This window comes from Rhinoderma darwinii, chromosome 1 (assembly GCF_050947455.1).
Source record: "Rhinoderma darwinii isolate aRhiDar2 chromosome 1, aRhiDar2.hap1, whole genome shotgun sequence".
In the NCBI taxonomy this organism is placed as follows: Eukaryota; Metazoa; Chordata; class Amphibia; order Anura; family Rhinodermatidae; genus Rhinoderma; species Rhinoderma darwinii.
In genome coordinates, this window is record NC_134687.1 from 473,994,227 (window position 1) to 474,010,039 (window position 15,813).

The window sequence follows — 15,813 nt, forward strand, 5'->3', positions numbered from 1 at the left end:
TTAAACCTAGACATTTTAGTCTGCAAGCTCCTGAAACTGAGTCTTGTAGGAACTTGACAGAGAAATAAGGTTCCTTCACCTTCTTAGGCCCCATGCACACGAACGTATTTTTGCGGCCCCATTCGTTTCAATGGGCCCATGCACACAACCGTGGTTTCCACGGTCCGTGCATTGCCCAGGAGCCTGGACCGCATAAAGACGGACATGTCTTATTACGGCCATATTTTGCAGTCCAGGCTCATAGAAATGAATGCACGTGGCTATGTGCACGGCCCGCGAGCCGAAGTCACGGCCCATGAGGCCTAATTCTCCACATTTCAGCTTGCAGAGTCTTAGTTTTGTTCGGATGCCATTTATATTATTTACCCTTTAGATTGAATGTTGAATGTGTTGCTAGCATTATTTGTGCTTTTATTGTTTCCTTAAAGAGGACTACCAGTTATAGTAAATGCCTATCTTTAATTCCCATGACCATTTTAAAAACAGATTTTATTAGCCTACTACTTATCACTGTTTTCCACATAACAGACCTAAAACCTGCAGCTTCTGTGCTATGGTGATCTCATGACAACACTTCCTGTTCTGATTTTTGGTTGCTATTGGCAACATTGACACTTTTTTCGTAACCGTTTTTATGCAGGATGCTCTGTGATAAAACTTGCCAGATATGAAAACAGGAAGTGTTGTCATGAGATCGTAGGAGTAGTGCAGCTTCAAACCTAATGCCTTGAACTTCGGTCACTGATAAGGAATAAAGACCTATTTACATGACAGATATTAATATTCCCGATCGCCGATACTATCGCTGTAAGCGATCTTACAGCGATTTACAGTCACGCATTTACACAAAACGCTTTTGGCTAAATAATCATTCTAATTTCATTGTTTTGTCACTTTTGTTCACAGCTTTCAGACCTGTAGTAAATTAGTTAATGAGGCCTTGTTCTCTTAATTATCTTCTATTTCCCGCACCGCGTGTAATAGTATGGCTTGGGGAGCGGGGAGTTGCCACACACCGCTGTAGTACAAGGATGGAGCAGGCTCACAAGCTCACAGTGGATTTCAGCTGTAACATATATAGGGGGACACCCTGTTCCAACAATCGGACTCTGTGTTAACTCCAATTTTGGTTGTTGCCTTGTCTTGAGCATTCGAGAAAGTAAAGAACTACTTATATTGCAATAAGAGTTTTGCACATTGTTGATCACTAGTGACATTTTTTAAAACCGCAGGTTTTACAATACGTACAATAATGTGTGTAGTATTTTTAGGTTACTGGCACTCTTTTAAATCATAGATTCCATGGCATATATGTCCAATTATACTTTATTATGATGGACTTGCATTTAAACAACCTATTTCTTCTAGGAGAAGGAGCGCAACAACAGGCGCAAAAAGAAAAAAAATCTGCAGATGGAGGAGGAGGTTCAGTACACCCCTGCTGTAGAGGATGAAGAGATGGAGGCATCAGGGATTAGTGGTAATGAAGAAGAAATGGCAGAAGAGGGAGACCGTAAGTATTGTAATGTTTGTTGCTCACTTACCCCGCAATTATCGTATAGATTAAAATCCTTAAAGAGGCTCTGTCATCAGATTATAAGTGCCCTATCTCCTACATAATGTGATCGGCGCTGTAATGTAGATAACAGTGGTTTATATTTTGAAAAACGATAATTTTTGACCAAGTTATAAACCATTTTAGATTTATGCTAATTCGTTTCTTAATAGACAACTGGGCGTGTTTTTACTTTTTACCAACTGGGCGTTGTACAGAGAAGTGTATGACGCTGACCAATCAGCGACCCATCAGCGTCATACACTTCTCATTGTTCCAGCCCAGTGTGATTGTGCAGTGAAAGAAGCAGGGCTGGAACAATGAGAAGTGTATGACGCTGATTGGTCGCTGATTGGTCAGCGTCATACACTCCTCTGTACAACGCCCGGTTGGTAAAAAGTAAAAACACGCCTAGTTGTCTATTAAGTAACTAATTAGCATAAATCTAAGATTGCTCATAACTTGCTCAAAAATGATCATTTTTCAAAATAAAAAGCACTGCTGTTATCTACATTACAGCGCCGATCACATTATGTAGGAGATAGGGCACTTATAATGTGGTAACAGAGCCTCTTTAAATAAACTTTTCTATTGATTATCTGCAGTGTTTCCTCTCCAGGCTTACTCTGGCCTACTCTTATTTGTGATACATGACAAATATAGGTTTATCTTCATACAGATTTTTCTTCTTTATATAGTCATTGCTATAGATCTCACATTATTAAACTGATTTATATGGACATATTTTCCAGATATGATTTACAGTGCTGTGAAAGAATTTGCCCGGCCTCTTCTATTGTTGCATATTTGTCACACTTGAATGTTTCAGATCATCAAGCTACTTTTAATATTAGACAAAGATAACTCAAGTAAATACAAAATGCTGTTTTTAAATAATGATCCCCATTATTGAAGGAAAAATGCTGTTCAGCCCTACCTGGTTGCCTCATGAGCAAAAGTAATTGTAAAAAAGCAAGGTAGCTACTAAATCAACCGGTTAACTGAATTCATTTGACAATTGGGTACAATTTCACTAGCCACGCCCAGGCATGATTACTGCCAGACCTGTCAAATCTAAATATCACTTAAAGGCAATGTGTTGCCAGAAAAACATGTTTTTTTTTTTAAATTAAACATTTAGTGTGTGGGTGATTAAACATTGTTCAAATTTTTTTTATTTTTTTCACGAGTCAGGAAATATTATAAATTAATTCTAATTTATAGTATTTCCCATTTCTGGTCACTAGATGGAGCTATTCCCAAAATTGCAGCATTGCAAAATTGGGTAAAAAGCCCTCGCTCTAGTGAGCTCTCAGCATCCCCCCCTCCTTTATCCTGGCTAGTGCCGGGATAAACGAGGGGTTTGAACGGTCTAACCTCCTACACTGTGTGTCACCATTTTTTGAGCTAACACACAGTGTAGTAGGTTTGCATACAGTAGTAAACACACACAAACACGAACATACATTGAAATCTCTTACCTGCTCCTGCCGCCGCGGCTCCCTCCGGCCCGTCCGCTCCGTCTGCTGCCGCTGGTCCAAGTGCACAAGTCCGGAAGCCGCGACCGGAAGTAGTAATATTACTGTCCGGCCGCGACTTCCGGTCCACAGGAAAATGGCGCCGGACGGCGCCAATTTCAAGTTGGACTGTGTGGGAGCGGCGCATGCGCAGTTCCCACACAGACGCCGTACACACAAGTGAATGGGACGGGAGCCGTTCGCAGTCCCTATGGGACTGTGGCTGCCGTATTCCATGTCTGTATGTGTCGTTAATCGACACACACAGAAATGGAACAAAAAATGGCAGCCCCCATAGGGAAGAAAAAGTGTAAAAATAAGAAAAAGTAAAACACAAACACACAAATAAATATAAACGTTTTTAATAAAGCACTAACATCTTGAACATATGAAAAAAATTTCTGTGATGACACTGTTCCTTTAAATAGAAACTGTCTGGCAATGTAAAGCACGTTAGAATGTCTCAAAAAACAGCACATGATGCCACGCTCTAAAAAAAAAATCAAATACAGATGCCAAACAAAGTTGTTGAAATCTACCAGTCTGGAAATGGTTACAAGGCCGATTCTAAGGCTCTGGTACTCCAGCGAACCACAGTGAGAGCCATTATCCACAAATGAAGGAGGGGCCTGCCTACCAAAATTTTACCAAGAGCGCATTGACAACTCATCCAGGAGGTCTCAAAAGAACCCAGGTGATCATCTACAAAACTGCAGGCCTCACTTGCCACAGTAAAGGTCAATGTACACGATTCCACAATAAGGCTGGGTTCACACGAGCATGTTCGGTTCGTAATGGACGGAACGTATTTTGGCCGCAAGTCCCGGACTGAACACACTGCAGGGAGCCGGGCTCCTAGCATCATACTTATGTACGATGCTAGGAGTCCATGCCTCGCTGCCGGACAACTGTCCTGTACTGTAATCATGTTTTCAGTACGGGACAGTAGTTCCACGGAGAGGCAGGGACTCCTAGCGTTGTACATAACTATGATGCTAGGAGCCCGGCTCCCTGCAGTGTGTTCGGTCCGGGACTTGCGGCCGAAATACGTTCCGTCCTTTACGGACCGAACACGCTCGTGTGAATCCAGCCTAAGACAGACACTGGGCAAAAATGGCATCCATACGAGAGTTGTACTTCGCAAACCACTGCTGACCAAAAAGAACACAAAGGCTCGTCTCACATTTGCCAAAAAACATATAGATGACCCCCAAGACTTTTGGGATATTTTGTGGACTGATGATTCAAAGTGGATCTTTTTGAAAGACATGGGTCTCGTTACATCAGGAGTAAAGCTAATTCCACCATAAGAACATCATACCAACAGTCAAACCTGGTGGTGGTAGTGTGATGGCCTGGGGCTGCTTTGCTTTTGCAGGACCTAGACGACTTGTTATTATTGATAGAGCAGAACTCATGGTTCCATCAGAAAATCCTGAAGGAGAATGGCCGCCTATCAGTTTGTAACCTAAAGCTCAAGCGCAGTTGGGTTATGAAGCAAGACAATGATCATAGCACACAAGCAAGTCCACCTCTGAATGGGTCAAAATAAACACAATTAAGGTTTTGGAGTGGCAGAGTTTTAGTCCTGACTTTTATATTCCAATGAGCGGCTGCGACAAGACCTTAAACAGGCAATTCATGCTCTAAATCCTCCAACGTACCTGAATAAAAACAATTCTGCAAAGAAAAGTGGGCCTAAATTCCTCCACAGCGATGTAAAAGACTCATCGCAAATTATAGCTAACATTTGATTGTAGTTGTTACTGCCAGGGGTGGCACAACCAGTTATTAGGTTTAGGGGGCAATTACTTTTTCATATGGGTGATGTAGGTTCTGAATAAATCTTTATCTTCAATAAATGGAATGATCATTTTTAAAGACTATGTACACCTTTGCACAGGTTTTTTTTAATTGCATTGTATGTTTTTTTGCAAAGTAAAACATTTATAATTTGTCTCGATTAAAATTGTCTACCTCTTGTCTTCTGTACCTGCAGTATATTTTAGTACATGGCCAGCTGCTGTATTCAATTTTCTCTCTGATCCATCAGTCAGCTCCCTGACGGCAAACTCAGCAGCTCCACCTTTGTAGACTCCTGTACGAACATTTAGTGTAATATCTACCCATGTGCAAGGTCCTACTCACTGGTGTGTGCTGTGCATATGAGAACTGTTCCCCTTCATTTATTCAGCAGCCACTTTCTCCTCTTCACTGAGGACTACAGTGCATTCCCACAATCTCCTGTAACCACAGATAGCTGGGCATACACAGTGCAATATGTCCCCTGTGTTAGCAGAGAGCTATAGTGTGAGCAGAAGCTCAGAGAGGGAGGGGGGAGGATTGGAAATACATAGACTGTGTAATAGTGCTGGGCAATTAATTGAAAAATAATCTAAATCGAAATTCAGCGCAATTAATCTATGTCAACTTGCGAATTTCGGTTTTATCAATTATTTTCTCCCAGTTTGACTCCAAGGGTAGAGCAGGAGACCGTTAGGTCCCTGTTTTACCATTCATTATGTATCGCTGGACGCTAGGCAGTCACGTCATCGCTAGGTAGTTATAGGTGCATTATAATGTGTGGGGGCAGCTATGGGGCATTATACTGTGTGGGGAGCACTAAGGGGACAATATACTGTGGGGGCAGTGTCGGGGCATATTATATACAGTAGGCTCAGGGGAAAAATATTAATACAATGGAGTAGCATGCAAATAGGGGTCGTGGTATGCTAAAAAGGATGTGGCCTAAATCATTCCATAATTGTATTCGAGGTTACATGTTCAATTAATCATGATTTTTATTTAGGCCATAATTGGCCAGCCCTACTGTGTAACTGTGTGGGCGTGGCTATGCAAAACAGCAACTGAAGAGAGGGGAGATCGCTGAGGGGAGAGCAGGGAGAAGGCTGTGCTGTGCATGAGAAATCCACACAGCCAGAGAAGAGAACATGTGACCAGTGCTGGGAAACGCCCCTAGAAAAGAGAACATGTGACCAGTGCTGGGGAACGCCTCTAGAGAAGAGAACATGTGACCAGTGCTGGGGAACGCCCCTTGAGAAGAGAACATGTGACCAGTGCTGGGGAACGCCTCTAGAGAAGAGAACATGTGACCTGTGCTGGGGAACGCCTATAGAGAAGAGAACATGTGACCAGTGCTGGGGAACGCCCCTTGAGAAGAGAACATGTGGCCAGTGCTGGGGAACGCCTCTAGAGAAGAGAACATGTGACCAGTGCTGGGGAACGCCCCTTGAGAAGAGAACATGTGACCAGTGCTGGGGAACGCCCCTTGAGAAGAGAACATGTGACCAATGCTGGGGAACGCCTCTAGAGAAGAGAACATGTGACCAGTGCTGGGGAACGCCCCTTGAGAAGAGAACATGTGACCAGTGCTGGGGAACGCCTCTAGAGAAGAGAACATGTGACCTGTGCTGGGGAACGCCTATAGAGAAGAGAACATGTGACCAGTGCTGGGGAACGCCTCTAGAGAAGAGAACATGTGACCAGTGCTGGGGAACGCCTCTAGAGAAGAGAACATGGGACCAGTGCTGGGGAACGCCCCTTGAGAAGAGAACATGGGACCAGTGCTGGGGAACGCCTCTAGAGAAGAGAACATGTGACCAGTGCTGGGGAACGCCTCTAGAGAAGAGAACATGGGACCAGTGCTGGGGAACGCCCCTTGAGAAGAGAACATGTGACCAGTGCTGGGGAACGCCTCTAGAGAAGAGAACATGTGACCAGTGCTGGGGAACGCCCCTTGAGGAGAGAACATGTGACCAGTGCTGGGGAATGCCTCTAGAGAAGAGAACATGTGACCAGTGCTGGGGAACGCCTCTAGAGAAGAGAACATGTGACCAGTGCTGGGGAACGCCCCTTGAGAAGAAGTCTGAATGGAGAAAAGCTTGTAAACCAGTTATGATAGCTGCAACATTTTTTTCTGCAGAGACTTAGTAACATAGATAGATTAGATAGATATGAGAGATAGATAGATACTTTATTTATCCCCAAAGGGAAATTGGTTTACAGTACATATTATACAAAAACAATACAACATACATCGATAACATATAATAAAATATGTATTAAAAAGCATCATCACACACTACAAAAACATATTATAAAGTGCAATAGCTTTTGGCATAAAAGATCTTTTAAATCGTTCTTTCCTACATCGAAATTGTAGCAATCGATCACTAAAACAGCTTTGTTTATCGATTAAAATGCTATGCAACGGATGCAATTCCTCTAATTTAATTGCACTAATCTTCCTTAATAACCTTTTATCTAATACCTCCTCAAATAACGGCACCTCACTAACCATGATCGCTTTTCCCTTTTTGATGACCTTATTCAATTTATTCTTTTCAGCTTCTCTAACATGCATCTATATTGATTTTTTTTTTATGCAGGAAGGTTTCCATACACTTTAAAAAGCTGCATTTTGTATTTTACTCGTGTTGTCTTTATCTTATATTAAGTTAGTTGGATGATCTGGTACATTTATATGTGACAAATTAGCAAAAATAGAAGAAATCTACTGAGAGGCACTGTCCATATAGATAACTTGAAATATTATTTCTTTCAAACACATCAAAACCCCTTTTGCATGTATCTACTGTATAAACAGCCATCCTGGGGTAGTCCCACTGCTTTTACACTACAAAACCCCTTCCGCCTATGCAGAAGGATAAACCGTCTTTTCTCTAGGACTAGTAGATGCCCCCTTATGTTTTTTACACAAATATATTGATATACTGTATATGCCAAGTAGTCTCAAATTTTGCTAATTTCTCTTGGTACTTTAATCCACGCCCTTAAATACTTTGGTCACCCGCCTCCACACCTGCTCTAGTTCTGCTATGTCTTTATTATGCACTGGCAATGTGGGGTCAGATAATTACGGAGTTATATAAAGGTAGACCTATGTCTGAAAAATGTGCATCTGTGCCCCTTTTGATGCATCTCATGTTCGAATTTCCATTGGCAGCTGCTGCCTGGCACTGCTTGCTACAGTTTAGCTTATTATCTGTTAATATCGCAAAATCCTTTTCCATGTTGGTGTTACCTAGTATTTTAATTTTTAATGGTGACTTTTTTATCTAATACAAAGTGGATAACCTTCCATATTTATCTATATTAAATTTAATTTACATGCAGTGAGCGTAAAGGCCCTTTTACACGGGTCAACGATGGGGCGAACAAGCGCTCGTTCCGATTATTGACCTGATGATTTAATCTTTTATGCTGTTCTGAAAATCATCGATGTCGGCAGCACGTCACCCTGTGTAAAAGGGGGTTATGCTACCGATATTCTGTAAAGTGCATGGGGACCGAACAATCATATTAACTATCATTGGCCCGTGTAAAGGGCTATTTAAACTCATGCCTATCGACCTGAAATGATCAGTGATCGCTGCTTGTTATAGGCCCATATTTGCCGGTGTAAACCCACCTTAAAATACAGACTTGATGTTTGAATCATCAAAATTGTTTTTGATGCCAATGATATCCAGCAATCCAAATATGTAGGCTTTAAATGTATGTAATTTTTATTGATGTTTTACAGTCATGTGTTAGGGGGCCCCCTTCCTGATGCTTTTGTTCTGTTCCTTCAGCTGCAGTTAACAACAGTTCAGATACAGAGAGTGTTCCATCACCAAGACAGGAAGCCAAAGAGAGCAAAGACAATGAAGCCAATCCAGTAGGAACCTCTGTAGCGGAAATGAGCAGTGACTTGCCAGATGATCCTGGTAACTCATCTGTGCAGCATTCTCAGGAAATTACAGAAAGGACTAGTAATGTGGAGGAACCCAAAGAAGATCCAGAAGCTAGTATAGTCAAAAAGGAAGAAGAAGAAGAAGAAGAAGATGATGATGATGATGAAGAAAGATCCTGTGAGGAGCCAGGCAAAAGTGAGATTAAGCAGGAAGAAGCAGAGGACTGTAAAGAGACTGTTGCAGAAAATGTCGAAGAGGCCACGATAGAAGAAACAGAAGTGCCACGGAAAGTGGAAAAGAAACATAGCAAACCTGGGGGGAAGACTAATCCGGACAGTGACTCTAGTGCCACCTGCAGTGCAGATGAGGCTGAAGAGCAGGATTCCACTGACAAGAACAGGTATGAGAAAACTAGAAATGTGTAGGCATTTAGGGTGGGTTTTCATTCTGGTGAAGTTATCGTGCGCTTGGCCTTGGTAAGTATCAATAGTCTAGATATGTTTGAAGCCATCGGTACCACAACAGAGGTTTAGGGGGGAAGCATAGGACTTGCTTATACATCATAAGTGGCAACTGCTAGAGTTACAAAAAAAAGTGTTCCAAAGGTATGACCAGAAAATCTATAGTGATTGTTGTGTACAGTAGGTTCCCACCATCATATTAGGGTTGTTTGTGGGTCACACTCCAGCATTAGGTTACAAACTTTGCAGAAGTGGAAATAGCACTGCTTGCTATGCTGTGGAGAGGGCACCAACGGCTACATGGTATGGTAGTAATGATAAAGGGTACTAGTTCCTTTTAATGTGACCACTGTTAGACCAGATTTCTATTCTAGAAGAGGGTGTTTGTCTTCAATAAGAATCACGTCTTTATGGCGAATGAGACAAATATAAGTACTAATAAAATATGCAGTCTCATTAGGTTTTACTCATTATCAAACAAATGAGTTTTAACCTCCAGCCTTTCACTAGAACACGGCAATTCTGCTTTTTCCTCCTTTAAAATCTGACTTTCTTATCTTCCTCTTATGAGCTCCTTGGAGGTCTCTATATTGTAGGGTACAAGCACTTGATGTACATTCCATAAAATAAACTAGTTCCTGCAGTATACATTTTTTTTATTTAACTAAGTGGAATTTTGATACCGCTTCCTTGTGAAGTATTACCCGGTATGAGAACTTTAACCCTGTCCCTCCGCAGCCAATTTTTGTCTTTTCATTTTTGTTTTCACCTCCCCGCCTTCCAAAAGCCATAACTTTTTTCATTTTTCCGTCGACATCGCTTTATGAGGGCTTGTTTTTGCAGGATGAATTGTAACTAGAAAAAAATTCTTTGTGGGGTGACGTGGGTAAAAAACAGCCTTGTTTTTATGGCATTCATCTCATCGTGCCGTAAAAACGACATGTTAACTTTAGTCTACAGGTTGATAAGATTTCGGCGATATCAAATTTTATATAGTGCTTTTTATGTTTAACCACTTTTACAAAGAAAAAACTATTTGGTAAAGAAAAATCTGTTTTGTGTCGCCACTTTCTACAAGCCATAACTTTTTAATATTTTCTCAGATTGAGGGCTTGATTTTGCGGGGCTTACTGTCGTTTTTATTGGGGTACATTCAACTTTTTGATCACCCTTTTTTATTCTTTTTTTTTTGGGGGGGGAGCTAAGGTGACCAAAAAACACCAATTCTAAGGTTTTTACATTAAATTTTTTTCATTGTGCGTTATATTGTAATTGTTTTGACTTTTAAGGATGCGACGATACCAATTATGTTAATTTAAATTTTTTTAACATTACTTTTGGGAAAAAATGGGAAAGGTTTTTTTTTTTTTAAACTTCTTTTTAATTTAGTGGGGTTAATCACAAACAGACCGCAGTAATCTTTTATTATACTGCTTGTAACCCACAACCACAATGTTCCAGAGAGAGAAGAAAAACATACAACTTGATAGACGTGTCTTTTTTTCAACCGTACGAACTGTATACAAGGTTAAATTGCTTATTGGCCATCATACACATTCCAGGAGAGTCACTCCAGGTTTTTGCAATACATGTAGTGCCCCACTCAAAATCGAGGAGACTTGTCCAAGACTTAACAATGGGGGAGATTTATCAAAACTGGTGAAAAGGAAAAGTGGAGTAGTTGCCCATGTCAAACAATCAGGACCCTGATTTCATTGTCCATAGGGCCTTTGAACAATTAAAGATGGAATCTGGTTAGTTGTTATGGGTAACACTGTTTCTTTGCTCAGGTTTTGATAAATCTCGCCAAACGACTTCACAAATATAGCCATGGTAGAATAACCGTCTGTGTGGGAGCAGCATTCTGTCATTTTCCTTTGGATATTTTGAAATAATTGTATCAGTACCTTTTTTTATTTTTTTTACATTTATAAATAAACCCAATTATCTGACCTCAAGAACATTGCTTTTTACTTGCAATGTTTGTCCCCGAAGTGAGGTCACTTCCCCCAGAAGAGCTCTTCAGTGAAGTGTCTTTTGGAAATACATCATCCCAGTAATGGCCATTGTCTGATGTTTTGCACAATTCATCTTGTTTGGAAGGATCTATATTTGTTGCGTATCAAGTGCATGTTGATTTTCTACAGAGACTATGTGAAGAATAAAGAAGATTTAGCTAACAAGCACTTCATGACATTCTGGCCTTGTTTGCGCTGACTACTTGTAGTAGGCTTCACTTTGATTTTCTGTTGCTGGAAAGCAAGTAGTGCCGTACATTTCCATTACTCACCTGGTGATCGTATCTTGAGTTAGCAGTATTGTTTGCTTGGACTTTGCAGTGGGACGTCCGTAAAAAGACTAGAGTATTTTGACAAGTAATGGATAGAGAGGATGAATATTTCCAGTATTCAATGGTCGCTTTTATAAACTCAAGGGTTATTTATTTGAACAGAATCTATTGAAAGGGCTTTAATGGGAAGGTCCTACTTTGCAACTATTTTGTTATTGTTCCAAAACATCTAAGGCCTCATGCACACGACCGTAGCCATGTGCACTGCCGCGATTTTCGGATCGGCCGCGGCGTGTCACCCGCGAGCCCGCCCGCAAATCGCGGGTCATGCACATGGCCGCGTCCATTATTTTCTATGAGCCTGGACCGCAGAACACGGCCCTAATGAGACATATCCGTTCTTTCTGCGGTCCAGGCTCCTGGGCCATGCACAGACCGTGGAAACCACGGTCGTGTGCATGGGCCCATAGAAATAAATGGGACCGCAATTCTCCCGTGGATTTTCGGGGGAATTGCGGCCGCAAAAGCACGTTCGTATGCATGGGGCCGAAGATAAAAAAAAAATACAGCACCTTTTGCCTTTTCACTTCCTATGGCTATGTTCCTACAGGTCGGATACGCTGAGTAAAAGTACGTAGCGTATCTGACCTAGAACCTGCAGGGAATTCCGGCTGAAAAATGCACCAAATTGTGGTCAAGATCTTCGGGCGATATTTCCGCTGCAGAAAAGTTTTTTTTTTTTTTTTTTTAAAACAATTAAAAATAAATCTGTCAATATTTACCCCTTGGGCGTTGTCATAGCGACTCATTCCTCTATTCTCCATGCAGCCTGGTCACCTTTGATGACGTTGCAGCCATGTGACCGCTGCAGTCGGTGTTTGGCTGCAGCGGTCACAAGGGATGAAGCGTCATCCCAGGAGGGCAGGCTGCACAGAAAACAGCCGGGAAGAAAGGGAGCCGCCGCTATAACAATGCCAGGGAGTAAGTATAGACTTTTTTTTTTATTATTATCATTTGTTTTATTATTATTATGATGAGTAAATATAAGAATCACTCAAATGTGTATTTACACATTTATGTTTATTGTTTTATTTTTACCATTAAAGGGGTGTTCTGGTTTTATGTATTAAAACTTAATCATTGTATAAATTAAAGGTTCTAGAACTATTGTTTTAATTCCTTGCCATTTTCAAGATTCTGTTTGCGGTCAGTGAATGAAAACACTCTTGTTTAAATTCAGAGGCAGCAAACTTCTGGATACCTAGTCCTTCTCTACCTGAGAAGTGGATACAATTGTATCCAGTGTAGACAATTCTCTGTGAGCTAAATACATCAGCAGCTGCACAAATCTCTCTAGATCAGTCCAGGCTGTTTAGCTCACAGAGCATTACCTAGACTAGATACAATTATATCAACTTTTCGGCTGAGAGCACGACTGGGTATGTATGGGTTTGCAACCTGTGAATGTAAACAAATGTGTTCTCAATTTCTGACCGCACTACATTATCTTAAATTGTGAAGAATTGAAACAAAGCATATTAGAAAGTTGTATCACATTTTTAAATATACACTCCTCAACATTGAATTTGAAATGAAACCATTTGGATTTCTGATTTTGCTGGAATAGTTTTCAGTGCCGTGTCGCGTTTGCAATCTACTGGAGGGACCAAAACAGTGGAAACCCCCCAAAAGTGACCCCATTTTGGAAACTACACCCGTCAAGGAATTTTTCTAGGGGTAAAGTTAGCACTTTGACCCCACATTTGTTTTGCTGAATTAATTGGAATTAGTCTGTAAAGGTAAAAATCTACTTTTTTTTCCTGAAAAAGCCATTTTAAATTTTTACAGGGAATAAAGGAGAAAAAGCACCCCAATATTTGTAAAAAATTTCTCCCGATTACGGAACTACGCCATATGTGGTAATAAACTGCCGTCTGCACCCACAGCGGGACTTAGAAGGGAAGGAGCGCTATTTGGCTTTTGATTTTCGGGTGCCATGTCACATTTGCAAAGCCCCTGAGAGGCCAAAACAGTGGAAACCACACAAAAGTGACCCCATTTGGGACACTACACCACTTAAGGAATCTATCTAGGGGTATAGTGAGCATTTAGACACCACAGGTCTTTTGCAGAATTTATTAGAATTAGGCTGTGAAAATGAATATCAACGTTATTTCCACTAAAATGTTGAATTTTTTCAATTTCACAAAGGATAAAGGAGGAAAAAGCCGCCCAACATCTGTAAAGTAATTTCTCCCGAGTACGGCAATACCCCACATGTGGTCATAAAAAATTTTTCATTAGAAAGTATCTAACCCTTTCCGGACTGAACCATTTTTTTCTTTTTCGTTTTTTCCTCCCCGCTTCCAAGAGCCATAACATTTTTATTTTTCCCTCAGAGTGGTGTGAGGGCTTATTTTTTGCGGGAGGAACTGTAATTTTTCTTGGTACCATTTGTTCGTACATAAAACTTTTCGAGCACTTTTTATAAAATTTTTTGGTAGAGCCAAGATGACCAAAAAATAGTGATTTTGCAGTTTTAAATTCTTTATTTTACACGGCGTTCACCGTGCGAGTTAAATAATGGTATATTGTAGTAGTTCTGACTTTTACGGACGCAACAATACCAATTTTTTGTATTTTTTTTTACATTACTTTAGAGAAAAAATGTGAAAAGGTTTTTTTTGGGACTTTAAAGATTTATTGAATTTTTTTCACTAATAACTATTTACTTTTGATTTGACACATTTTATTAGTCCCCCTAGGGGACTTGAACCAGCAATCAGTAGAATGTATTGCAGTATATTGTCATTTTTACAGGCTCTTGTAAAAGCGCGACCACTGTTCCTGTCCGTTAGTCCTGGGTGTCGGCTCTAAAACACAGCTGACACCCGCAGCGTATGGCGCGGGCTCAGCGTGTGAGCCCGCTCCATACATCACCACCCACACCACGACATGCTATGTCGTGGTGCACGAAGGGGTTAATGCGCAGCGTATGGTGCAGAGTGAAAATGACAATTTTACACTGATATGCCATTTTAGAGCACAATATGTTGTGCCCAGTTTGTGCCACTGAAGAAAGATACTTCGTAAAATATTAACCGGGTTCTCCTGGGTATGGCGATGCCAGATCTGTGGACGTAAACTGCTGTTTGGGCGCACTGTAGGGGTCAGAAAGTAAGGAGCACCATTTGGCTTTTGGAGCGCAGATTTTGCTTGGCAGTTGTTCTCTTTGGGGTTTTGCTGGTATTTCAGTTTATAATGTGGGGGCAAATGTAAGCTGTGCGGAGTATAATAAGAGGGTATAATAATGTGGTAAATAAATAATAATCCGCAGATGTGTGGCCAGTGTCGCACTGATAAATGGTGCCCAATCTTATTCGCTTTTGGAACTCTTCACATTTTGCATCGCCATATTCTGAGAGACAGAACTTCTTTATTTTTTCTTCACCGGAGCTGCGTGAGGGCTTATTTTTTGTGGGACAATCTGTAGTTTTCATTGGTACCATTTTGGGGTAAATGCGACTTTTTTTATTTTTTTGCGGCGTTCACCATGCAGGAAAAATAATATTATAGCTTTATAGTTGGTCGTTATGAACGCGGTGATACCAAATATGTGTACTTATTTAACGTGTTAATTTTTTTTCTGTAATAAAATACTTATTATAGGAAAAAAAGAAGTGTTTGTTTATGTAACTTATAACTTTTATTTTTACACTTTTTTTAAAACATTCTTATCTTTTTTTTACTTGTCCCACTAGGGGACATTTAGACTTGCAGCTCTGATCGCTGCTGGAACACATTACACTACCTACATAGTGTAATGTATTCTAACTGTCATTGTGACATGACAGTCACTCTGACAGGAAACATATGAGAACCAGCCTCCAGCTGGTCCTCATAGGCTTCCGTACATGGCAGCCCGGAGGCCATTGTCTGGCCTCCGGTTGCCGTGACCAGGATCGCCAGTTCCCGCAAATGCATGTGGGGGGCTGCCGATCTACTCTAAACCTCTTCAATGCGGCGATTGCAATCGACCACCGCATCAAAGGGGTTAATTGCTGATTTCAGCGGTGACTGGCCGCTGATCGGCAATGGGTAGAGCAGGACAGACACCCTGCACAGTTAACCGCTGCTGCGGTGTAGCTTCGCACGGCGGTTAACTATTAAATCGCAGATGTGACTGCACGCCCAGGTGCGTGAAGTTACTGCTCACCTGGAAGTGCATTTACACCAAGGTGTGGGAAGGGGTTAATGATATGCAAATGATTTA

The 15,813-nt window shown here is 41.1% G+C and overlaps 1 protein-coding gene across 17 annotated transcripts in view; it reads left to right on the plus strand.

The window, feature by feature from the left end:
- The window catches only part of NCOR2 (nuclear receptor corepressor 2), a 429,457-nt gene that overhangs the window by 314,749 nt on the left and 98,895 nt on the right, over positions 1-15,813 (plus strand). For all 17 annotated transcript variants that reach the window (XM_075833601.1, XM_075833585.1, XM_075833675.1 and 14 more), the window contains 2 exons: positions 1,369-1,513; positions 8,688-9,189. In XM_075833601.1, the coding sequence (XP_075689716.1) occupies positions 1,369-1,513; positions 8,688-9,189 (647 nt within the window). The remainder of the gene's footprint in view (positions 1-1,368; positions 1,514-8,687; positions 9,190-15,813) is intronic.